Genomic DNA, 25299 nt, shown 5'->3' on the forward strand with positions numbered 1-25299 from the left:
CCTTGACCATTCAACATAGCAATATTCACTACATGACATGCACCTTTGTCATCTAATAAAGGTTCCAAACAATCTTCTAACACAGGACCACGACCCAATGAATACCACAAGTCCTTTACATTCCTATAACCCATATCCTTAAGAATGCTTAATATTTCAAAATAACTCCATCGATCTGGATCAATTTTTAAAGTTGTGGTTTGGCCATAGTGGTATCTGAATGTTCCATTATTCTCAAATTTCCCCGCATGGTGAAACACAATTTCAACGTCTGAGTTGGCCATCTAAACTAATATAAAAATTGTTTAAAGTTAATGATTGCTTAACCCAAATGTTATCTACCCAAAAAACAAGTAAAACAAAGAAAAAGCACAATTACAAAAATAATCAAATATTCACAGATAATGGGGGACAATAAACAGACAAACCATAAACAAACTTTTGAGGGGACCATAGTGAAAGCAATCAAACACAGATAAAAGGCTACAATAAAAGCACCTTCGAATCGCGATTTCCGTAATACCCACAAACGTGTCAACGCACCTTCCAAATCCAACGAAGATAGATCTATCTACGATATCTGTGCTCGCAATCTTCGTCAGCGACAATGACTCTATCTACTCTCGCACATTTCCAATTGTCCTAATCTCGCGTATAGTGCCCTAAATCAGATTTTTCCCAAAGTACAAAACCCAATCTTTATTATAGCACGGTTACTTCTATTACTAACATACACGTCACCACACACACAACAATTTATTCACACGTTACCAATAATTACTGCCACATCATCAATGCATTAACTCCGTTTCCTAATAGTTAACAGAAGGGACAAAATTGACGCAAATTTGATTAACTTTGGACATATTAAAAACACTTTCATAAATAGAGACTTAATTGACATTAACTACTGAAACTGGAGATCAAAGAGGATATTAAGCCTACATTAAATTAGAAATTTTATTCTTTCAAAAGTCTAACACTGGACAACCCAATTATTTATTTGCATTATTTATTTGCACAGAAGAATTTAGTTTTATATGTTGGGTTAAGAACTAACTAAGAAATCTAGTTGATAAGTTCTGAACTTTAATCGTTCAAATGATTTAATTTACAAAAAATTAAAGTAACAAATGAAAACTCATGGTTCAAAGTTAAAAAAAAAAAGTAATTGAGGCAATTACAAAAATTAAAGAATCGGATTCAATCAAAGGATAATTAAAAGATTAATTATAAAAAAACTTAAAAGTACACTACTAAAGTATTTTCTCTGTGGAATAGTAAAGATGTCGTCCATAACTGCTGCTATTCTGCTTTTATTTTGTTTTTTTAACATCTAAAATCATCCTTTAAGTGACCTCAATCTACATTGTTACACGCTGAAAATTTAACAAGCTACAAGGATGATACATCATCTTGTTTCCACACAACTTTCAACCCTCTTTGGATATCGTTAAAAAAAATACAGGAGGCATTTTGGTATATCCTTATAAACCAGAATTTACACTATATTTAGAAAATGATTTAACGCTACCAAAACCTCCAGATTAATGATCTGAGTTTGACATGGTTTAGGAATCTCTAGTTTCAATGCCAGCTTCTGCTGAAGTGAGGCTATCATCATTCTCATTCAACAAATAATCACAATATTCCAAAAGCATATCTGCAAGGGGAGGAATTCCAGGATTTCTACCGTCGTTGTATTTGTGTGCATTAAAAGTAATCTGCCAAACGTCATGCCTGAAATCTTCTCGGCTCTTGTACTCCATGTTCCGTACTCTCTCCCTGATTCTGGAAAGATCCATAGGCGTATCTATAATGTCCAGGTAGTCAGGAGCCTCTTTCTTCGACACTGGTTTCACGAAAAGATAAGATAGCTCGTACCTATCTTTAACCATCGTTTCCACAATGCCCTCCAAGATATTTGCCAAACCAACCTTTAGACAGAAATTGAATTAAACATACAAGTCAAGCCATGTGAAACAAACTAACATCGCTACAAAAGCATAGTAACAAAGACTGCCACCGCAGACATACCGAGTACTTCAAAACTATTTGTTACCGAGTACTTTAAACAAATCTTAAACACAAATGACATTCTTCCTTCTGGGCATATTTTATTCACAAATGACAATCTATTGCTAATTTGCTTTCTACTTAATACGTATGAAGATGCAATACATGAAAATAAAATATCCACTAAATAAAAAAAAGTAACAAACATAGAAATGTACCTCTCCCCCTCCCCCTCTTCGGCGTTTTGTTGGCGGCATATAATCTGCACTAAGCTTTCCTAACTCAGCAACAGATCTCCTTTTTCCACTCCTGTCTCTTTCAGGCATTCTCTTATCATGTCTTCTTGCTCTGGGATCATCTAAATACTCATCTCTTAAATCAGGCTTTTTCTTCTTCTTTTTCTTCTTAGCCTTTTGCCGTTCTTCTTCCTCCCTCTCTCTTCTGATATCTTCTTCAAATCTTTTTATTTCATCTAACCTTTCTTGCTCTTTGAGCATCCTCATTTCTTCTTTGTGATGCCTCCTTGCTCTGTCTTCTTCTCGAAGTCTTGCATCATTTCTTCGTTTCTCTTGCTCTTCCCACCATCTTCTGTCCTCTTTAGTGTTCCATTTTGGAAAAGCTCCAGTTCCATACACGGTCTCCTGTTTCTTTTGTTTCTCAAAATTTGACAATTCAACAATTCTTTTTGTCTTTCTGTGTTGAAGTCCAGTGTTTCCACCAGGACTATCCAGTTCTAAATCAATAACCTCCTTCGTACGTCTTATAACAATCCTTTTGTGACTTTGCTCCTCTGTTGGTGGTCGTATTTTAATTGGTAACTTGTGATAATCAACCTGACCTCTGCCTGTATCAGTAGGAGGTCCTCTACCTGAATCGGCAGGAAGCCCTCTACTTGATTCAGTAGGAGGCCTTATAACAACAGCATGCTTACGAGATTCAGCCTGTGTATCATCTGGTTTCACTTTTTTGGGAATAATTATCTTATTAACCTTAGCAGACTTTGCAGTTTCTGAATCCGAAGTGACTGGTTTGTCAGAGTTCTGCAGGGTCTCTGTTACAGGTTTATCAGAAGATTTCTCTGTGGAGCCACATTTGAATTTCAGTGGAATTTTTGCCGAATTGTCAACAGGAGTAATCTTTGAGTTGCTTTTCGAACTTGACTTTTTGGAGGCGGTTTTAGACTGGGAGTGACTGGAGGGGTCCACAGATATGGGTTTCCCAGATGATTTTTCCATATCTGCAGATTCAAGTTGAGTTTCAAGATCTTCACCATATTTTGGACAGTTCTTGTTTGTTCGCATATGCCCAGGCTGGTCATAAACGAAATAATTATAACACAATATTGAACAGTGGAGAGTAAAACTTTAACATAATCAAGGATTTTTAATTTCTAGATTTTATTAAGGTAGAAAATACAGAACTACATCGGTTTCCTGATCACACTTTGTTTTCAAAATACACTTGCCTAGTTACAGTTTACCCTCACATCCACAAAAGTGAATTTAAAAAATACCTTTAATTAAAAGCATCGAACCTAAAGCAACATGTAATAAACTAAGTTTAAAGTTTAAGTAAATAGACTGTAAACCAAACCATGAAGCATCCACTCATATACACAGGAGGCTGCCATTACACACACACACACATTCAACATGACAAAAATCTAAATTGAGACTTATATATTTCATATTCGATAAACAAGTTTACAGTTTTCATATAAGGATGACTCTCCCAGATGGAATACTAAGAAACATATATAGACAACTCAAGATACACACACCTGACCACATGCTCCACAAACAAAAGTTTCCCTTGATGGTTTTTTCTCCTTAAACACCTGGTTCTGCATACATAAATCAGAGATAATTTCAGGAAGCAGAGTAAAATTTGAAAATATTATTACAATATAGATGAAAGAATGCAATATAATCTCCCTGGAACAATCCAAACAAAAAACTCAGACAACCACATACAGAGTTCAACAAGCTTTTAGCACATCTTTAAAACACAATAATGTATTGCAATCTGAACAAGTATCAAGAAGACTAGTTCCATGTATTTACTTCCATTCTAGCAATTATTGATAAATGTTTCGAATAGTTGCAAACAAGGACAGTCCTAATTTATCAATAATGCAATGGAAAGAAATGCATTTACTATGATGTAAACTTTGGATTTGACCTTAATGGTTAAGCTCCCTTTATCAGCTAGCCTAAGGTTGATCCAAGGTTATTAAGATCAAGAGAAGAAAAGATATTTACGACAAATTTAAATTTTAAATGAATATACATGCAGCAGTCACACTCAAATTAGGGTTACAATTCAAAATACGAGAAGAAAATATTTTTACAACATAAACAACTAAAAGACTAAAAAAATCTACAAAAAACAGTCAAAACTTTGTTACGGCCATGAAAATACCTGTTGCTTTTTACATAAACTCAACCACTTGAAATGGTTTTTTGAGGAAGAAAAAGGAGAGTGATGAAACAGATTAAATTCGATCACTTACCTTAATTCCTTCTCCCATATTCAATTTGATTTTTTTATTGGGAAGAGAAATAGGTGCAATATCATTCTTCTTGGCTTTATTGACCTTCAGTGATTTACTTTTTTTGGCACCAAAATTTTCCTCCTGCCAAAACTATGAAATAAAATTAGGACTCATTTATAGAAAATTAAGTCTTCACATAATATTCATATAAATTGTGAACTAACAGTTTAAACAAAGATGCAAACGACAGGACAATGTAAATAAACTAATTATCATCCTACCTCCCTAAGATCTGTAATCGTGTCCTCTTTCAAGGGAATATTTCCATCTAATTGTAAACTATTTGTTATTTGCTTAACTTGTTCAGCATTGTCGAAGGCAAATTTTGATTGCATCTTTGATACCAATCTTGTTTCTTCCCCAGTTACTTTAGTTTTCTTCTTTTTCTTCCTATCAGCTTCATCATCTGCATTATTATCGCCCAAAACAAAAATGGTCAAATATGACAAGTAGCACCTGAGTTCAATTTCAAAATATTGATCCAATTAACAATCTATAGGCATTGCATTACAACAGCCCCAAAAACATCAGCTTTGGCACATTCAATGCTAACAATATCTGGTAATAATACTTCAATGATCAACACGTTGTCATACCATCCATGAGCAACCTGCACAATTCAGCAGCCTCAGCGGCTTCATCTTCTATTTCCTCCTCTGCCTGAGCCAAAGTTGAGCGTCTTCTCATTTTAAGACCCTTAACACCGTCTCCCTTGTCACGTTTTAAGTCATTTGTACCTTCTTCTCCCTCTTCAAACTCCTCAGCATCAAGTAAATTTTCCAGGTCTCCAGCAAAAGAATCCAGATCACTATTACCTTCCGAATCACTCTCATTCTCATCAGCATTTACAGCCGACAGACTCTGAACTTGTCGATCCCAAATCTCCTGGCATTTTTCTCTAGTCTGCTGCTGTAACTGAAGAAAGGACATTCGCTGGCCACGAGCATATTTGCTGATAGTTGTCGGATCAACCTTAACCCCAGATGCAGCTTGCTCACTTGAAAGTTTACGTATCATAGCAATGCGATGCCACCTGGTTTGTTTAGCAATGACTTCCTCAGGAACATTGAACTTAAGAAGAACCTGGATAAGAGAAGAACATAGATTAAAAACAGGAATGGTACATAGTAAACATAAAACGCTATTCCATCATTATAATTGCATTCAAAAGTCAAGTAGACACAAATAAGGCAAAACCAGACAAATTGAGTTGTGGAAAATTAATTTGCTGCTTAAGCAACTATGGTTATGTTGGGATTTTATTAGTGTCACATGATTTTGTACAACAAATTAAACAAACTGTGATTCTCATTGCTAATGCCTAGGATATGATTAGATGGAAGAAGACCTAAGCGGTGAATTAACCAGTGAAGATGCTTATTTACATATTAATTATTCTAAACCACAGTTTTCTAGGGGGAAAAGAATTTGAAGCAAAGTCATTCTTCCTTCTAAATATTTATCCCATGGAGATTGTTACATAATAAACTGCCTACAGATTAGCTACTTAGGAAATGTATTTTTATTTTGTCCAGTTAGATTATGGACTTGGCTTGAAAGCATCATGGATCAGCAGCTGGACACTTTAATAATTAAGACACATATCCATCCAAATAGGAATTGGAGTAAGATGCTGGCAGCAGTGATGCTATCCTCTGTCACTCAACAGCAAAAATTTGGAATGGCAAAAACCAGATCAAATTTGAGGGACTTCAAATACTTATTAAGAATAGAAAATTCTCATAACTGCGATAGCTACAGGTTATATGCAATCTAATTAAGTATAAAATTCTTTTACTATCACTTGCAGGTCAAGGAAAGCAAACAATATTATTCAACAAGATTGGTATATACTCAAAATGTAGTTTGGACGTGGAATCCAGATGGAGCTTACACTACATATGGCAACAAAGCAGCATTTAGGGGAATTTTTACAAATTCAAAAGTTGAGAACATGGGCTGTCTAGCAAAATTTTTTACAAGCAAATTCAACTTTGAAGCTAAACTCTTGGGCGTTATTCAGGCTACTGATATCACTACCTAAAAGGATTGGAAAGCTCATTGGGTGGAGACAAATTCTTTGTTTGCTGCAAAAAGTTTTGTCTAATAGTTCTTTGGTTCATTGGAAATTACAAAAGAGATGATACCGGGGTGGAGTCTATTAAGGGTATACAATTTAGTAATTCATACATTTTTAGAGAGGGAAAATGGGGGATGCAGAGCCTCCTTTGTCTTTGATTTTGGTAGTGATAGCAATCTATCTTTTGATTAGAAAACCAATATATATAGAGAGAGAGAGAACAAAAACTACTGTTTGGAATAAAATCTGCCTTAATCTGCGCAGTTAAACCCACCAAATCTGGCTTGGGAAGTGAGGGTTATACTTCACTTATATACTTTAATTAAACAACGATGTAGAAAAGTGGGGGATCTAAGATGTCAAGCATTTCAATTGGCAGGACCAGACATCTGTGGATAGTCTAATAATAGCTAGATAGTGAGTAACTAAGCAAGCCTAGCAAAATTCACTAAGGTAGACACTGCTACTGTCTTAAAATTTGTATTTGGGTCATTAACCTTACAAAACCGATTTACAAGCTAAGTGTTACCCTCCACTTAAATACCTTAATTTGGTCGTATTTTTAATAAATGTAAGAACTCCAACAGATATCAAAACATTTTTCTGCAGTAACTTTCATTTTTGAGATGCAGCTTGTCTATCAGTTCAGTACATAAACAAGATTCACCATTAATATCTCCATCAATATCAGCTTCCTTCATAGCACAATTGAATACAACACGAGAAGAAAAAAAAACATACTTTGCTGCAACAAATTTCATTTTTGAAGTGCAGCTTGAGAAAGTTTATTACAAAACAAGATTCTCTATTAATATCAGCTTTCTTCATAACACAATTGAGTACAATATATGAGAAAACTATCACCTGCCAGAAAGAAAATGATAGGTTCTTGTGATCAAGAACCTATGGAAAAACACTCGAGAACACACAAAGACAAATTCTCTGAATTATACAGCCTCCTTTTATTGAAAAGAATCAACAAGAATGGTGTTACAACGTAACCCGAGAGCTTAACCTCCCTCCAAAGAACTACAAGAGTTCCCGCGAAACAATAACACTCCAAAACTATTCTCAACCAACCACTAATCCCCCCTTTTATATCACTTACTAACAGCACTAACAGAAACTATTCCTAACTGCCAGCAGTTAGGCTCTGTACAATTAACTCCCTAACAGAAAAGCCTTTTTAACATCAAGCTCTATAGCTTACATAAGCATATACAGTTCAGAACAGATCACCAAAATACCACGCACCTCTCGTGCAGCCTCCATGCTTAATCTACGCAGATCAGCATCTGTACCAGTAACAGTGGAACCTCCACGGTTAGCAGCTGCTTTCTTCTTCACCATTGCACTAGACACTGGTGCCTTTGGAGGTGCCCGAGCATAGCTGAAACCCATGCCTCGACCAGAAGGATCACCAACACCAGTAATTTCCATTCGTTCAATATTTTCCTTGCCCTGCTAAAAAATATCCCACCAATGTAAAATAAATAGCATACAGAAAATTAATTTTAAGAATACAAGCAAATTATCACTACACCATTGCTGCCTGTTTTTAAACTCCAGTATAACATATATTTTCACCTGTATTCAAATTCTATTGAATTCATATGACAGTAAACAAATAAAAGAATTGCAGTAATTGTAGGAAACTTAAGGATGTAGAAAAAAAATCTTTCAGGACAAGTCAACTTGTGCAAATGTCAAGAAGCAAAAAGACCATCTTATCAACATAACACTTGCACAGCTTAAGAGGTTACCTTTATAACATACTTCAGCGAACTTCTATTTTTGGGCTCAATTATTAAGTCGCAAAATATAAATTACAGGTAAGAAATTAGAAAAACAAGTTTTTGCTTTTATAAGTAATGGGGAAATATAGTGGATAAGTGAAATGTTTATCTTTTTGCAAAACATAATTGTATTCTATTATTTCTTTAGCTACCACTCCAGAAATTTTACTCCATCTTTTTGAGTCAACTAAGTTCATCCACTTCAAAAATTAAGAAAATTTGATCCTGCCTTTAATTTTCTTCTACCACAAACCCTGAAATAGTAAATTTTCAATCCTAATAATAAAAGTCTTAACACGGCAACATTAAGCTCAGTCAAAGATCAATTCTTATATTACTTTTTAATCGAACATTTGACGACTTGTAATATAATCAATATTTGAAATCATTTTATTGGTTTAGAAGTCATAAATTTAGTGAAATTTTGATCAAATTTAAGGAAACTCATGAAATTTGAGGATTTCATTAGACTTCATTCATTCTAGGTGAAATTTGATGTTTTAATTGGTGTGTTTTGAATTAAAAAATATTTAAAATAATTCAAAACAATTACCAAGTAAAAAATGGGAATTTGAGGTACTTGGTAACAGAAAATTGATAGCAGAATACCTTTTGCTTCATCTTAAACACACTCGAGTTAATGAGCTTGGAAAAAACAATTCTTGGCACCAAAATTCACTCAGTCTACACTTAGTGTAGTCAAATCTAATTCAAAATATTCTTTGCTCAAGAATTCTCAGACCCTCTCAAAAGATTCTGTGAAAAACAATAGCATGTTTCCAAGTTTCAAATTCGTGTAGAAAATAATAAACAAATAGTGCACATGTATGAGATCATTGCATTTAGTAGAAATTTTTAACACAGCCAGGATAGATGCCAGTGCCAAATAAACTGTTTAACATAGATCACCTGGCTTGTACAAGCAACAAAATTGCTACTCAAGTTCCAAGGAGTAATCTGCAGTTCCCTCTCAATGTGTGATGCAGCAGCCAATGCTATTGCTTCATCAGGAAGCCGATTCATTGCAGACGAAATATTTGTAGGGTGTGTTTCAGTTATTCCTAAATGTTTTAGTCGGTAGAGGCCTGCTTGCATGCTTTCATAGGCACAAACCTAAAACAATTTAAGATAAATACAACACAAAGAAGGAATCTTATTAAACGAATTAAGATAACAGGATATATTATCAGTAAAGCAAAAAGCACCCAAATTTGGAACGGAGATTGACATGCAGTTATCCCAAGCTAAGCAACATGCAGATTATAGACTACCCAATCATAAAAGCAATACAACGTGAGAATGCATAACCATGTTGCGCATCCAATAAAATGCATTGTTACTTAATGAACCCTTATTATTTCTACAATCCAAAAGCATAGTATGAATCAGAAAGAAGTCTACAAATCATGCAATTCAAATATTAAGATTCAGAAAACAGCCTCCAAACCTCCACAAAAAATTTTAAATGACTTTTTTTACTATTAATAGTACATTTCAACAGAAAGACATGTCTTAAATTATAAATAAAAACAAATCGAATGTCATATGATATAACTCACAAGCTCCGGCAGAACCATTTTTCTCAATTCATCCTCTGACCAAATGCGGAAATTTCTCTTTTTAACCAAAATCGACTGTCCATTTGCTCCCCTCTGCAGTAATAGATAACATTCAGGAATACAGAAAACAATAAAAATAACAAATTGAGATTGTAATTCCAATAGAAAACTATTTTGCAGAAATTTTCATTTTTCTCTTTTTATTTGAAAACAATGAAAATGTATCATTCGAGAAAATTATTACTTTTATTTTTCATTTCCTATTTTTGTAAATAACAAAAAACTTTCACCTTTTTTACTTTATTTCTTTTCAAAAATCTGTACAGAAAACAATGAAAATAATTGTTATTTTACTGTTTCTATACACATTGTAATAAACCAAACAAGCCATAAAAAATTCTGTTAAGCATTCATATTGTAACAGTAAGCTTTGTGACACTCTTGTACCTGTAAATTTGCATATTCCTTGATTTTCTTACGAAATGATGCTTCCGACTGGTAAGGAAACTGTGAGAGAAATTCATCAACACGGATATGAGGAGGCAAGTGCCGCTTCTCTGCTGCTTGGAATTCACGGCACATGTGTACCAACAGCCTGTTCATCATGTAAGTCTGAAGATTTTTACTTCCTGGTGAAAATACCTCCATGAGTGGCTCCTGCAAAGAGTAATTTAGAGAAACAAGTTAGCACAAATCACAAATATAGATTGGATTTTTTATTCCTTCCATTGTGATATTCTCAGAGACAAAGCACTGGAATTCTCAGAGACAATGCAGTATCATACAAAAACCTACAAACCTGCTGTCCAACAACATTAATTTTATCAATGCGCCTTAATGATAGCTTTCCCTTTGGTGAGCGAACCAGCAGGTAGTCAGTTAGTGGAACTTTATGAGGAAATACGGGTGCTCTATACATATTTGTCTCTAGTGATGACTGACAGCAACCAGGTTTCAAATCTCCAAGGAACGGAGATTTATCTGCAGGATCCAGAGAAATAACGTGCCCCAAGCTACTATCTGTGTTACGTAATAAAGAGCCAGATTGGTCATCTGGTGAGCATTTTTGATAGTATGTACAAAGTCTTGCACCCATTCCAACATTGCTCAAAAGTAAAGGTCTTTCTTCACAATACCTACAAAAAGAACATATTCAATACCGTTAAAAATATAAAAACTTAAGAGAAAATGTGTGAAAGAGAGAATATTGTGTTGGTCAAGGAGTACAAACTGGAATTAAAATGTGTACATTAGTTACAAAAACAGTTACTAACAGTTGGCATTAGTAACTTACTAGCCACCTAACATGATACAAAAAACTATGTTAACAACTAACTACTAACAGTGCACTTGAAAACTGAACTGTAAAATAGACTAAAATAAATGCAATAATTCCCAGAATCCTAATGGGGTATCCTCAACCCTCATCCATTTAACTAGGTCCCAAAGAGAAACAAAAGTGTATCCCAATTCCAGGCAACAAATTAAAAAAAAAAAACATTAAAGTCAACCTCAACATTGTTCCTAATATAATAGAGTTGAAGTCATTAGAACATACTTGATATGCAAAAACAATATAAATTGCAAGGATTTTTATTTTCAGATGAGTATTCACTAATACACAAAATTGTTAAGGCAGAAACTGAGTAGGTAGAATTTTATTATCCCAGTGATTCCCTCTCTACAACTGAGCCAATGCCCAATTCACGAAAATGCTAACAAAATTAAAGAATACTTCTACCATTCTTTCCCTATTTATATAATCATATCTAATTTCTCTTACTATCTAACACCATGGTACCATCCTAGTCTTACCTAAATTTCAAACAAGGAAGAAATATAAACATAAGAAATTACACAACAAGCGAAGTAACAAGTTGGAGGGCTGTTTGGTAAAAAAAAAATACTTCCAAAATTTAGTCAGCCAAAGTCAACACCCCAGAACTTGCAAATGGAAATGGATATATCACCAGGCAAAAGAAAAAAATTGCATTTAGCATCAGTAATATGTGAAAACAAAAATGTTTTAGGAGAATTCAAGATGCAAAGGATGTTATTAATTATTAACCAAAATGGCACTGTACCTCTGAAATTAGTAACTTGTTATTCCCAATCTACAAAAAATGAAACTTTTCTCACAGCAAGTGAATAATAAATATTATCGTGTACCATTCTCCTTCTAGCCTTCAACACTTCCCCCACCCACCACCAACAACACACAAGAGGGAAGGGAAAAGAAGAAAAATTTAGAATAACCTAACAAATATAAAACAGACAGTGGAAAAAAACAGAACAAGATACTCGACCATGAATGAATATGCCAGAAGAAACTCAGTCACCCATTTCTACATGTCAGTGGACTCGTTGATAATATACAGATTCTCTAATGAATACACTCTGATCAATATTGCTTTGAAGAGTATAGAGCATTCTGTTAGGTTTCTTTATTCAAGAAACCTGGTCGATCTCTCTTGTCTCACCAAAAAACACACATCACAGAATTGAATGTATAGTATATGAATTATTAACCTTCATTGTATGGAAAATAAAAGTATTCACCCCCTCAAGGAAGCCTAAATCCCTCCACTGGAACAGAGTTCCAGTCTATACCCAAAAGTAAAATATGAATAATACCCTCTCCTCAGCAAACTAAGTTTTATTTATACTCTCTCTCTACTAACTAACTAACCACTTTTCCCGCCTTTAATTCCCTCCTCTTTTATTTCTTCTCTCATATACTTTTAACTTCCTAACACATACTAAGACATTTGCTCTCGTTCTTCTTCATTTTGTTTATTTAGGAGAATATTAGTCTCCCCATAGTTGTGCTTCTCTTTTTTCCCACTGAAAATTAATTTATCGAATATAAGATTCTTCAAAAAAAAATTATAAAAAAGAAAATAGATTGTTATACACGCACATAATCCTGCGAGTTTGAGGGACACATGCCCATTGCAGATTGCAGGAGGCAAAGACAGTACTCTGATTGCATGGTTGCTCATGAAATTGCAGGATCATGCACCACATTGTTCCGCTTAGGTTTGAACACACAGGCTCAAGAGTTAAAACAGCGCATTTCTAGGTTAAAAGACTAAAGGTTGACCAGAAAAAGAAGCCCAAATCACATGGCCCTTTTGTTCTGCTACTGTTGTCAAACAACTATCAGTCTCGTTATCAATAGCCATCGAAGCACTAATGCTGCTGCTACGAACACTAGCCTCACCATTGTGAGCTACCACAACACTCATGACCATCATGCCGATGTTGCCTTCCTCATCACCAGTTTGCACTGTGTTCTACTCTGTATTTTCCTCTTAATACTTTTCTCTGTTCTTGCAGGAGAGTAATTTTATAAATTGTTAACCCGCTTTTAGTTCTGTTATGTATTGAAGCTAACTACTTTGAGGATCCTTACGAGTTATTTTATTGTCTATATTATTTTTAATGCATGCACCAGTCTATAAATATGATTTTTCGTATACTCATAACTCTTATGACTCAAGTTATGAACTTCGAGTCACAAATTTATATCCCCTTCAAATCTTATGATCCTCAGGTTTGACAGCTTTAAAGGGGAATGAATCAGATATTATGCAAATTCAATAAATGAAATAGACCCATAATGATTTGAAGACAAACTCTTGCAAATTGCATAAAATATAAAAGCTTGCAAATACATAGAATATATCAATATATTATAATACATCTAAGTTAATATTAATTCAGTGCTTCAAAATACATAGGATAAAAGTTTCAAGTCACTTACTCCATCAGAAAAACATGACCGTCTTTTACAGACAGATCAGATTTTTTCTTGAATGCCCCAGGAGGACGCAAGGACTTGTTCTCCCCAGGAACCCTCTGTGCTTTTGGCCACAAATGTATCTTTGAACGAACAAGATGTAACAAGGAGTTTGGTTGAACATTTTGTTCAGCAAGTGACTTCTGATCTTCAAGCTCCCTCCCTAAATAAAATATTTTCACTGTTTCCGATGCCTTAAAATCTACAAAAAATCTCATATCAGCCATACAGAAGGGAGAAAGTACACTAAAATCTAAAACAAACTTGCAGCCTCATAATGATTTTAAATCCATAACAGAAATTAGAAATTTTATTATAGAAGGAAAAATTCACAACCTAGCTTTTTGGAAGCTTTTGCTTTAACAGTTGAGAGAGTTTCATCAGTATCCACATGCAATTTACTCCCCTTGCCACCCAAACTCTTGATAATAATCTTCATGGGTCCTTGTGTTGGCAATTTCCCTTGTTCTTTGACAGCAACCTCATTGTCATGGGGATACCATAATGCTTTTGGCCGGTGAAAATTTGCAATATCTTTACTGCAAAAGAGTTTGGTAAGACTATAATGACAGAAAATCTACAATACACATGTAGACAATAGATATTAAAACCCCATATAAATTATAGAACTTATGCCTCACTTATACACAAATCAACAAAGGTTTTGCAAGAACTTGATAAAGAACATAAGAAATCTCAGCATTGTTATAGACAACTAACAGATAAACAAATGGACTGGTCAAATGGTGACTGATTATGAGCTAATATAGAAACTGTGAGCTAGGTTCAAACTTCAAATTCAATGAGTTGTTCTCTAATAAAAGCACGGGTGTCAAGGTCTATTATTGTTTTGCAATAGCATTTCTGATGCAAAGGTCAAGATGTAAAGAATCAATCTTTCTATCCACCACAAGCTGTAACTGGTGGAAATCATCCAAAGCATTATGATAGAGATTTCTCCAGAAATTTTGCTACCAGGGACGTTTGACAATAGATAAGGAGCTATGTTGATGGACATAAAATAAGTTATGTAGTAAAATGATAAGAGTGCATGTATGCACCATTTGATGGTGGAGAATGAGACAGGTTCAGTTAAGTATACAGAGTGGGATTTAGTTGCATGAAATGTTCAGTGACAAAAGAAATGAACTGCAAACTTGTATTTATATTAAGTGAATCAGCGTGTGAAATGAGATCCATTTAAATGGTATACTATGAAAAAATTATAACAACAAACCTACAAGAAGATAATGCATCAAGTAACCAGTCTACAAATCATGGACTCTATCCATTTAAGTGTACAACAAAAGTTCACCCACACTCAGACAGATGAACAAACACATTTTTTTCAAAAAGATGGTGGTTTGAGAAAAACTGTGGACTGAAGTTATATTATTCAAGAATATTGCATAGAGGAAAGAACGATAGAAAACCCAAACAAGTGGAGATATGATGCTCTTACCATATTGGGTATATAGTAGCCTAATTATCAAGTAACTCTAAATGTAAGATTTTACCTGAAGTTCATCTTAAAGAATATAATATTCTAAGCCAAAACATGCTACGGACCAAAAAGCTACCTCCTCCAAACAAATAAATACTTACTTGCTCAACTTCAATTTCATTGTCTGCAGCTTCAACGCAGGTTGAGAGTGGAAAACTTTGACACCATGTGCCGAGCGTTTTTTGGAATTTGATTTCAATTGTTGAGAAGTTTTACGATTTGAATAATGTTTGTCATTAGACACATATCGCCATCCATATTGACTTCCATGTCCTGGTACTTCAGATGAGTCCCCACTGCTTGATTTTGAAGAACGAGTTAAAATTATAGCCCCAGCATGAAGACGAAGATGTGCACCATCCTTGCTATCCAAAACTTCGAAGTGCATTTGATCATCCTGAAGATCAAAGATAAGCTTTGGTTTCACCACAGGCTGATCAACCTCCTCCCATATTATCTCGTCTAACCAGGAACCCTCCATCATGTCTCTATTTTTAGATATAGCCTTGCTAAAACGTGTAATTTGACCACTTTGATTATGTTTAGATATCTCACCCTCTTTTCCATCTGCAAGAATAGAACTATCCACTTCAGATCTGGATTCTAACCTTAAAAGTTGGGGATGAAAAAGACTTCTAGATATTAGATTGGTTTTAGCTTCAGAAGAATCCCTTGAGCCAAAGGCCTCCAACGAGACAGGCGAGCTGAGTAAGACATTATGATCTTTATCTTCCAGTATCTTGTGAGGCTCCAGCTGAATATTCTGGATCCCACTTTCAATTTCTATTTCACTGCCACCAGAAACTCCCAACTCTGGTCCAGAAACTTCACAGCTTTCAATATTATTATTACTTTGAACAGGAGAATTGCCCCAAATGATTTCATCTTCCCAGTCTTGCTGATCAAGAGGATAAAAGTTGGTCCATATGAAAGGATGATCTTTCCAGGAAAGGTCTTCTTCAAAATCCCCTTTCATTGGTTCAGCACTATGACACGAGTCCTTTGATTGATGATCATCTTTCCTGGCCACTGAGGGCTCAGTATGAAGAAACCCAAATTTTGGAAACTCCAAGTCAACATCGTTGCTTTCTGATACATCATTATGAACTACAGAAACTTGTTTAGTCTGTGAGAGACTCTGGGAGGAACCCTTGAGGAACTCCTCTTCATCCTCTTCTACAAAATCATCAGTAAAATCCAAAGACTTGTATCTATCTGTAAACATGACAGGTAAAATGCCCATTAGAACAGAAGCCCACATACAAACACAGCAAAAAGATAGCACTCATTTTTCCATTCAAATCTCACCATTGGCAGCCCTTAATTTCCCTCACATACTGTACAAATAGTGCAACAACAATTTTAATTTTCAAATCATCTCTCTCCTAAAAGATACAATAGACTGACACATAAAAAGAGAATTCAGGTAAACATTTCCAATCTCCAATTACCTCTAGTAATAGGTTGCCGGTGTTCTCTCTTTTCTCCCTTTCTGAGAGGTTCATGAATGCCAAAGATTTCAGAGAAGCGTAAAATTGCCACACCATCTTCCACACATAAAACAGGCAACGGCATAGCCATAGACCTTTTCTGGACTTCAGTCCCTTCCTGTTTGTTTCATCAATTAAGAAATTAATGTCAATAGAAAGTCAAACATGATCTTTTTTAATCCTATCAACAATAATTATCATCAATGTTAGAGAAAAAATATGCTAGTGTAAGCATTACTAATTGGCTGGGCTTATAGCATGGTACCACAGTCGGTATACTTCACAGTTAATAGCAAATACACACACAAGTTGCCAACTTGTCATCAATTTGATGCATACATCACAGAGAAATCCTTTTACTCTTCACCACCCCACTTTAGCCCTTTACAAAGCACCAAACTGAAATGCCATCCTATTTGCTGTTTTTTTAAATGCATCAAGTAAAATAATAAATAGGCCAGCAAAACCACCATTTCAAAACAAAGTCGAGAGTTATGTGCAATTATGCATATTTCAAGTAGCAACTCGTCAAAAACTTAAAACTGTTTGGCACAGGCTTATATCACTGCTTGTCCCACGTCTCCACTACAACAACCAACTTTTCCCACTAGGCAGAGTTGAATAAAAGGAGCAAACAGCACCACAATGTCCCCAAGATTATTTTAGGTTTCAATTTGCTGTCCACTTGAATTAATATTATTTGGTATTCGAAACAACTTATTATTCAACTTTTACAGATTAATATTTTCATATTTCATTTTGGGGAGGGTGTGAGGGGAGGGTTTGAGGTCACTATAAGGGAGCTATCTTTCCCTAAAATTAATCAAAAGCAAAAGGGGACAAAATTATGAAGAATGAGGATCATAGGGTGACATTGGCAAAGGATTGAATTCCTTAACATGTGCTCATGGGCTCAAACCACACACACACACACACATATATAAACATACACAAACACACTGGATTATCATTCAGTGTCAATATAGTTTGAGTACTACATAAAGTAATGCAGTATATGCCCTCATTGGGTAGGCAGCTTCAGTCAAAAAATTACTTATGTGATCAGACTTCAATTCTCTGTATGGACAAGTTTGGCCGTATATGAGTACACCAATTTTAGTATTTCCTACTTCTAATTAAGATTGCATCCAGTATAAACGAATTTAAAAGATATATCAGGATCAATCAGTTTTCTTAATAACAGAAAATGTTCTTCTATTTACCCAGCTTATTAATCAGAAGATCAGCCCTCCACATTATATCAACTAAGCCATCCATCAAATCTTTTTATCTATATAGTTGAATCACTTATATTCTCATCTGCAAGACTACAAGTAACCTAATAAAAAATATTCAATATACAACTTGAAGGTATGGTTCAGAGTAAAAACAGTACATACATTCCCTTTAATCATCAGAATAGTACAGAACTTAAATATCATTCATGAGAATTGTTAGAATATATGAAGAATATCCAATGATATCTACATAATATCATAGAATATCTTATCTCTTGGGATTAATTTCCATATATTAGTTTTATGACTTATTTCCTCATGTAGCTGGAACTTCAGATTATGATTTAGTATAAGAATAAATAAAGGATAGTTGTTTATATCAAGTCAAATATCAATCAAGGTGCCTTCAGTCTCTCTTATTTCGTTTCCATCCCTTTATACCCAAAACCCTATTATAATTTCAAGAAGAATAAATATCAAACGCCAAAAAGAAATATTTAAGAGGTGGCAAAATTGAAATATACCTCCTCAGGTTTTTGTACATCGGCATCCAATTCTTCACTTTGCAGTGAGTCAACATGTAATTCACGTTCAAGAGCACTCTCTTCTTTAGATGCCTCTACCAAAGTCTCTTCCTGCTCCTCTGAAAGAACAAAGCTAGCATATGTGAACTGCAAGATTCCAATATAATATGAGGTACATCTACCATTTATTAAGGGAAAACAAGCAATTTTATTTTTCTTTCCTAAAATTTCCAAGCTTTCAAATTAACATATAATATTGATGGTTCAGATGACAAATACAAAACTTGGTTGATAGTCAAAGTCTACACACAAAAAACCAGGATTGATTTCTTAAATACTTTCTAGTAAGTGGTCAAACTTACTCCTGTAAGGATCTTATTAATCATTTATTGCAAAAAATTGGACCCTATACCAACATTTAATACATTACTATTACACATAACACAACCCTTTCTTATTTATAAAGGATAGATTTGATTCCATAAATTGTCTTATTCATTTGTTTCTTTAATAGGAATAAAAGAAACAATATCAATATTGATTTCTTTCTCATATGCAATACATCGTTTGACCAAAGAGATACAAACACTTAGTAAACTAAATTGTCTCATTGTGACACGTCCTAACATTGCCTTTGTAATGAGTATAGTCAGTCAATTTATAAACTCTCTTTATTAAGACCATTGAGCTGCAGTTGTACAAACCCTAAATCCTAAAGGCATTATTAATGAAGATGAGGGAAATACTCAAATTGGTTGGTACTCTAACATTGATTGGCAGTGTCATCAAGTATAGAAGCTTCAGGTATCGTGTTCTTGTTGGAGGTAACTTAATATTGTAAAAAAGTAAGAAACAAACTGTTCTGGCAAAATCAAGTGTAGAAACAGAAAAGGCATTAGACAATTATAAGCTCATATGTCAAAAGCAACACGTCCAAGAGCTTAAATTTGAAGAAAATTCCCAAATACACCTTTTATGTCACAATCAAGCAGAATTACGCACTGCTTAAAATTTTATCTTCCAAACATATTCAGGTCAATTATCATTTCATGAGAGAAAAGTTGGAGTTTGAAAATATTGCCACTCGATTTGTCAATTGTAGTGAACAGTTGGTACACATTTTCACCAAGGATTAATCATATTTACAGTAATATAAGCACATGACTTATATGCTCCAGCTTGAGGGGGAATGTTATAATTATAAAAACAAGATAGGGATCATTTATAATCAAGAATATCTTCAATAATCTTTTAGAAACAGGAATACCTAGGTTATAAAATATTATTAGGAATATTGTTATATTCCTGTGTCATATTAATATTTTTATTAGAGCATATCATATCTCTTCTATTTATTGTATTGATTTTTTTTCTCGATACAAATAAAGCACCTCTGTTAATTTCAACTCAATGTCTCTCCATTTCCTATAGTTTAACAATTAAGATCCAACATTGGCTAGCAATAATGTATAGAGCCAAAGTAAATTTATTACAGTGACAATTTATAGCATAATCTAACAACTAATTCTCAGAAAATCAGTTCACAAGCTAAGGAATTAATATATATATAAAATTTGTTCACAAGTGTGCCTAGTCGCACTCATGCACATTCAATTTCTAAAGTTCATGCATCAAACAGAATGTCAAAAACTCATCCACAGCTTAGCTAGAATACTGGATGTCATTAAACGATCACTTGGTAGTGAACAAAATGCCTAAAAGAAAATATATCAATCAAACAACATATACTTCAAAACCTGTCATCAGTGAAAGTGAAAAAGAACTATATTTAAGGTGCACGTAAAGAGAGCCACAAAAACTTTAGTAAAATAGTTGAAGCACTCTCATTCGTGATAACAGTACATGTGTTTGGATTTCAATTAGGTAATTAAGTTGAGTTGAACTCAACTAGAATTTTAAAAAATAAAAAGCAACTCATCATAGTTTTTAAGCTGATTGAAGTTTGAGGTGAACTTTGTTTCTGACTGGATCCAAGAAAAAGGTTCATATATGTTGGCACAGTGTTCAAAGAAAACTGAAACTGAAATCCAAACACACCATAAATCTGTCTCCAGCCAACATCTGAACAAGGCTGCATAAAAATGCCATAGCTAGATTACAAGAATCAATCTTTCTAGCCCTTTTATGTGGAGTAAAACCAACATAACAAGTAAATTCATGTTTTAAGTTAAAACCAGACAAAATACAACAACAATAACAAAGTGGTGGTGCAATTCGTGTAAAAAACTATTACCAAGTAAGGAGATATTATCAGGTTTAGAATCTTCATTCAGAAAGTCTTGCTCCTTCTCAGATTCTTCATCATAATTTTCATCATCAAATACAGAAGCTTTGGATTCCATACATACAGATGCTTCAGCAGAGAAAAATTCTTTTTTTGGCAATAAATAGTCTTCTTCATTGGCAGCCTCTGTCTCTGGACCATCATACTCTTCATCAATATCTTCATAATCAACAGCGTCTTCAGCTTTTTCATCACAGTCTAACATTAAAAGAATCCAAAGTTAGTAAACTATTTTACAGAAAAGCGGAAAAGAGATGCTTATATTGCTCTTTTAAACAAGGCTTCACTGTGTCAAATTCAAACTATTTTCCAGAAATGTTGGAGCATAAGGGTCAGAAATCCTCCCAACAGAAAACAACAATAACAAAATCAACTGTACATCATGCAGAGATACTCTCAAATCCCTCTGCAAATCTGTCAAAGTAACTCAAAATAAATTGAGAAAGCTGTCACATGACTATGTCTTAGGATGACAAAGGAAAATTTGTATAATGCACTGTGCAGGAAAATTACTGTGGGACCCCATGTCTGAATTTCGGGTATGCCACTCAAGAAGACCTAGGGCTTGTTTAGAGAAAACTTCTCCCTAAGCAATTCTCTAAGAAAAATATAAGGAAAAATGAAATTAGTTTTTCTCTAAGATAAAATTAACTTACACAAGTTAAAAATCAGATTTTGGTAAAGCTAATAGGAAATAGTGAATACAAATTAGTCAAATCAAATCACAAGTTAATTTAATTTACAGAAAAACTAATTTCACTTGTTCTTCTTTTTTTCTCTCCTAGGAGAGCTTGTGGAGAAGACTCTCCAAACTGACACTCGGTTGTGCGAGAACCTTGTATGCAAGGATCACAATTCAATAAAAACAAAAAAATCATGGAAACTATCCTTAACCCAAATAAAAATTCAACAGCTGGAGCTACTCACTGTAATTTTCTTGCATTTTGCTTTAAAACACAACAAACCATAAAAAGAGCTCCACTGCATAAAACCTTAACATCCTCTACAGATCAAATCCCAGAGTATTTCATATATCAATTCATTTGGACTAACATGTACTTCCCCAAAGGAAAATCCTTTTGGAGCAAACAGAAGCCAGGAGCTCCGACCCATATTTTAAGTTCCAACCAATATCTATATGTAACAATGTATGGCTTCTAATGAATGACAATTATTCACTCAAGTTAATTAATACCGGTTGCAACCCATCAGAGAAACTTCACATGTGTTTGTTTTATCGATCTACTTCTATTGACTTGTGCCACTGGCCCTTGTTAGCCCCAAGCTTCGGACATCACTACTGATGTTTTAGTTTTACAACTAAAAAATCATGAAATATTTTCCAGAATGGAGAATTACACCAAGAAGGGTTAACTCTAAGCCTACAATACCATATACATACATGCATATATATACATACAAGATGAGGAATGCTAGTGAAACATTCTTTTTAGCTCATACACGACTATTGGTAAAATTAATTAAAAACTAGCAATGAGTTTGTGCTCTGCACAAGAGCATGAGTGGGAAAAAGTGGGCCCAAATTGTACAGAAATGACACATCGCAGCAGCTCAACAGTTTTACAATACTTTAAACTACAAAATTAGGGAAGAGTCATCAATAAGAAGTGAGAAACAAAATTTTGTGATTTTCCAACAAATTTCAATCAACAATACAGCGTGATAGAAAGTATAGTGGCAGAATTTCTCATAAGATGTTCGGAATTTTCTTCTTTCAGAAAGAAAGACAATGAGCTGCTATATGATATTCTCTACCAAACATATGCCGTGTGGGAAAGAATTTCAGTACAAATAAAACACAGGTGAAGTGCTCTCAGTTGATGAGGGAAAAAAATGATACCAACAGAATATCAAAAACTGCATGATATAGTTTTTTCCTGGCAGACTTCACCTTGTTCAACAACGTCAGGTGGTGTTTGTGGTGATTTTCCTGACAACTGCAAACAAATTACTATCATCGTCAAAACAGAAACTGAAGGAAAGAAACACAGTAGGAAAATCTGATAATTAGACACTTCTTAAGAGCCTCCACAGAGAACATTCTGAATTCCAAACTCAAACAGGTAATGATATTTAGATTTACTTACATCTATATCTGTCAGTGATGGACCCAACTTATCGGCTAATGCAGAAAGATGCTCCTTTGCATCCTAAAGAAGAAATAAGCTTATTTAGCACCAGCTTTAAAACTTTTCACCAAAACAGATATACATAAATAAACCAAGAAGCAATTCAACAATCGGTATAATTTAATTTTCATAACATGTATACATATCATAAATTGTGCAATTGTTTTCTAGGAAGACCAACTTTCCTAGAACCTTTAATTTATTATTCCCTGGATCATTCCTAATCTGGCATGCCCATGTCATAGAAAATAGTCAAAGGCATAAAGTAAAGACAGCAGCCTAGTACATAAATTTAATTACGAAAAATCTTATTTTTTGGATTTGTTAAAATTGATTTTGAAGTGGAATAATTTATGTCTTAGATATTTTACCTAAAATGCAAGTTTGAGATATGAAATTCAAAAGTAAAGTTGTTAACCCAAAAAAAAACCACTTTTTATCACTTCTAGTCAAAACCAAGGACTGGAGGCAAAATTGATCCTATCCAACAACCACCAAACATCATTTTCACTGAAATGACGTTTCCAAAAGGCAAAGTAACTTCTGATGTTCTCCAACATGCAACCAAATACACATATAGCAAATAATAAATAAATCTTTGCAGTTTGCACACGAAATACTAAAATCCTCCAAAATTGAATTGCATGTAATTTGGTAATTTAGACTTTATACAATCATACTGAGCAACACAAGCTTCAAAATGCCTCCTTTTTGCTTTCTAGAACTTACAAAGCACGACTCAAGTAAAAGTTCCCCACAAAGTACGAATCTCAAATATAGTGGCTTTAAATCTTCCAAAATAGAAGTTTAGTAAATTAAAAACCTCTACTTACCAATTATAAATATACGATAGCTATGAAAGTTCGTTTGGGCTGTATAACTATCCAGGAAGATAACAGAAACACTATGATTGAGTAAAAAAAAACTACTACAAAGAAATCTAAGCATGACATTTATGCATGCATCAGCTCAATCCTGAATTTCTAAATGGTTTGCCCACCAAATGCAAATGCAACATTAAAGGCGGCATAAAATTACCTCATCAAGATAGTCAACATCGAGATCACCAGAATTATCTACATTTCCAAACATGAACCCAAGAAACCGATTACCCTTGCCAGACTCCTCATATTCTTCTTCATCATCTATCATTTCAAATCCATCAGACGTGGAGTCATAAAACTATACCAAACAACAAACCATATACAATACTAGAACATCACGTGAACTTCAGCTTACAGATATCCTATTTCAGCACATAGCCACTAACTTAAAATTCAGCATAACCATTTCAATCCTACTCCCAATTCTAGCCCCAGATATGATAGCATACAGCCAGAACAAGCGAACAAAAACATGTTCCGATCCTACAGCACTGAACAACTAGACTGCACATCCCATTACGCAACCCTTTTCCCTATTGAAGCAATTTTTTTCCTTTATTTTCATTTTTTTTTCTTTCCCCTGTTCCTACCACTTCCCATGCTACAATTCCCCAATTTTGATTGCAGACACTTACCTTCGTCCCTCCCATCCTGCGAGGGGCTAGCCGAATCGTAACCCATGCTGTCGGACCAGAGCTATACGAATTATAGCCCAATTCAGCACGAACTCATCACAGCAGCTCCAAAACACAATTCCAGCAAAATCAATTTCGATTACTGCCTTCTTCTAGTGCTTCTGTGCCTCGAAAACCCTGTTTAAACTTCACTAACCCTATTCCACTCTGCAATTTTTCCCTTCGTCCCCTAAAGAAAACAAAGCCCGCAAATTAGGTTTCCTCGCCGCGGACCAGATTAAATTCAGCAGAACAGAATACTGCCCTGGCCTGTTGGTGAACGGACGAAGGGTTCCGGCGAATCAGCCTTTAGAGTTTATCAGAAATTTCCTAATTGAGTTGCAGCTTGTTGTTATCGCACGGTCTGTTATTTAATTGAAGATGAGATCGTTCATTTCATTGGGTTGTCGCGGCAGAGGAGGGAGGCGGGAGCATGCGGACGTGGCAGAGGAGGGCGTTAGGCTGAGAAGACCCTCAAGAAGACGCTCGAGATCTGCGACCACGTGTTCGACGCCGTCCAGGGTGTTCGTCGAGAAGACCCTTTATTCCGAATTGAGTTGCATGTTGTTGATGCCGCAGGCTGTGTTATTTATTTTGAAAGTGATACCACCAGGGTGATATTCTCGACTCTCCGATTGCTTTCTGCACCCCTTGCTTTCTTTGGCATCCCTAAACTTCTATAAAATACAAAACTTTGTCACAAAACATATCCAAAATACCTAT

The 25299-nt window shown here is 34.6% G+C and overlaps 1 protein-coding gene across 7 annotated transcripts; it reads right to left on the bottom strand.

The window, feature by feature from the left end:
* Positions 1-1289: 1289 nt before the first annotated feature.
* On the bottom strand, positions 1290-25202 carry HAF01 (HAC13 protein (HAC13)). Of its 7 annotated transcripts, none has more exons than XM_088100853.1 (21): positions 24538-25202; positions 24057-24163; positions 22977-23039; positions 22781-22826; positions 20818-21066; positions 18564-18682; positions 16763-16919; positions 15413-16526; positions 14144-14346; positions 13772-14009; positions 10805-11141; positions 10453-10662; positions 10006-10098; positions 9356-9559; positions 7905-8111; positions 5167-5653; positions 4792-4976; positions 4529-4660; positions 3797-3859; positions 2235-3326; positions 1290-1937 (listed from the first exon to the last, which is right to left on the bottom strand). In XM_088100853.1, the coding sequence occupies exons 1-21, from the start codon at positions 24581-24583 to the stop codon at positions 1572-1574; spliced, it is 5718 nt and encodes a 1905-aa protein (XP_087956979.1). In that variant the 5' UTR covers positions 24584-25202; the 3' UTR covers positions 1290-1571. The 7 variants fall into 7 exon arrangements, with proteins under 7 accessions (XP_087956979.1, XP_087956980.1, XP_087956978.1 ...); XM_088100854.1 differs by having other exon boundaries at positions 4529-4651; positions 7905-8114; XM_088100852.1 differs by having other exon boundaries at positions 7905-8114.
* Positions 25203-25299: the final 97 nt, after the last annotated feature.

Source organism: Vigna umbellata, chromosome 10 (assembly GCF_029865625.1).
Source record: "Vigna umbellata cultivar VRB3 chromosome 10, Vumbellata_1.0, whole genome shotgun sequence".
Taxonomy (NCBI): domain Eukaryota; kingdom Viridiplantae; phylum Streptophyta; class Magnoliopsida; order Fabales; family Fabaceae; genus Vigna; species Vigna umbellata.

What these genes read in the sequence shown, in the direction of transcription:
- HAF01 (XM_088100852.1), bottom strand. Translation starts at nt 24,583, where the DNA reads ATGGGTTACGATTCGGCTAGCCCCTCGCAGGATGGGAGGGACGAAG. An exon ending in AAAAGCTTCCAAAAAGCTAG is followed by an intron (nt 14,010 to 14,143) that starts GTTGTGAATTTT and finishes GATTTTTTGTAG; the next exon opens with ATTTTAAGGCATCGGAAACA. An exon ending in GTGCAGGTTGCTCATGGATG is followed by an intron (nt 4,977 to 5,166) that starts GTATGACAACGT and finishes ATAATAATGCAG; the next exon opens with ATGATGAAGCTGATAGGAAG.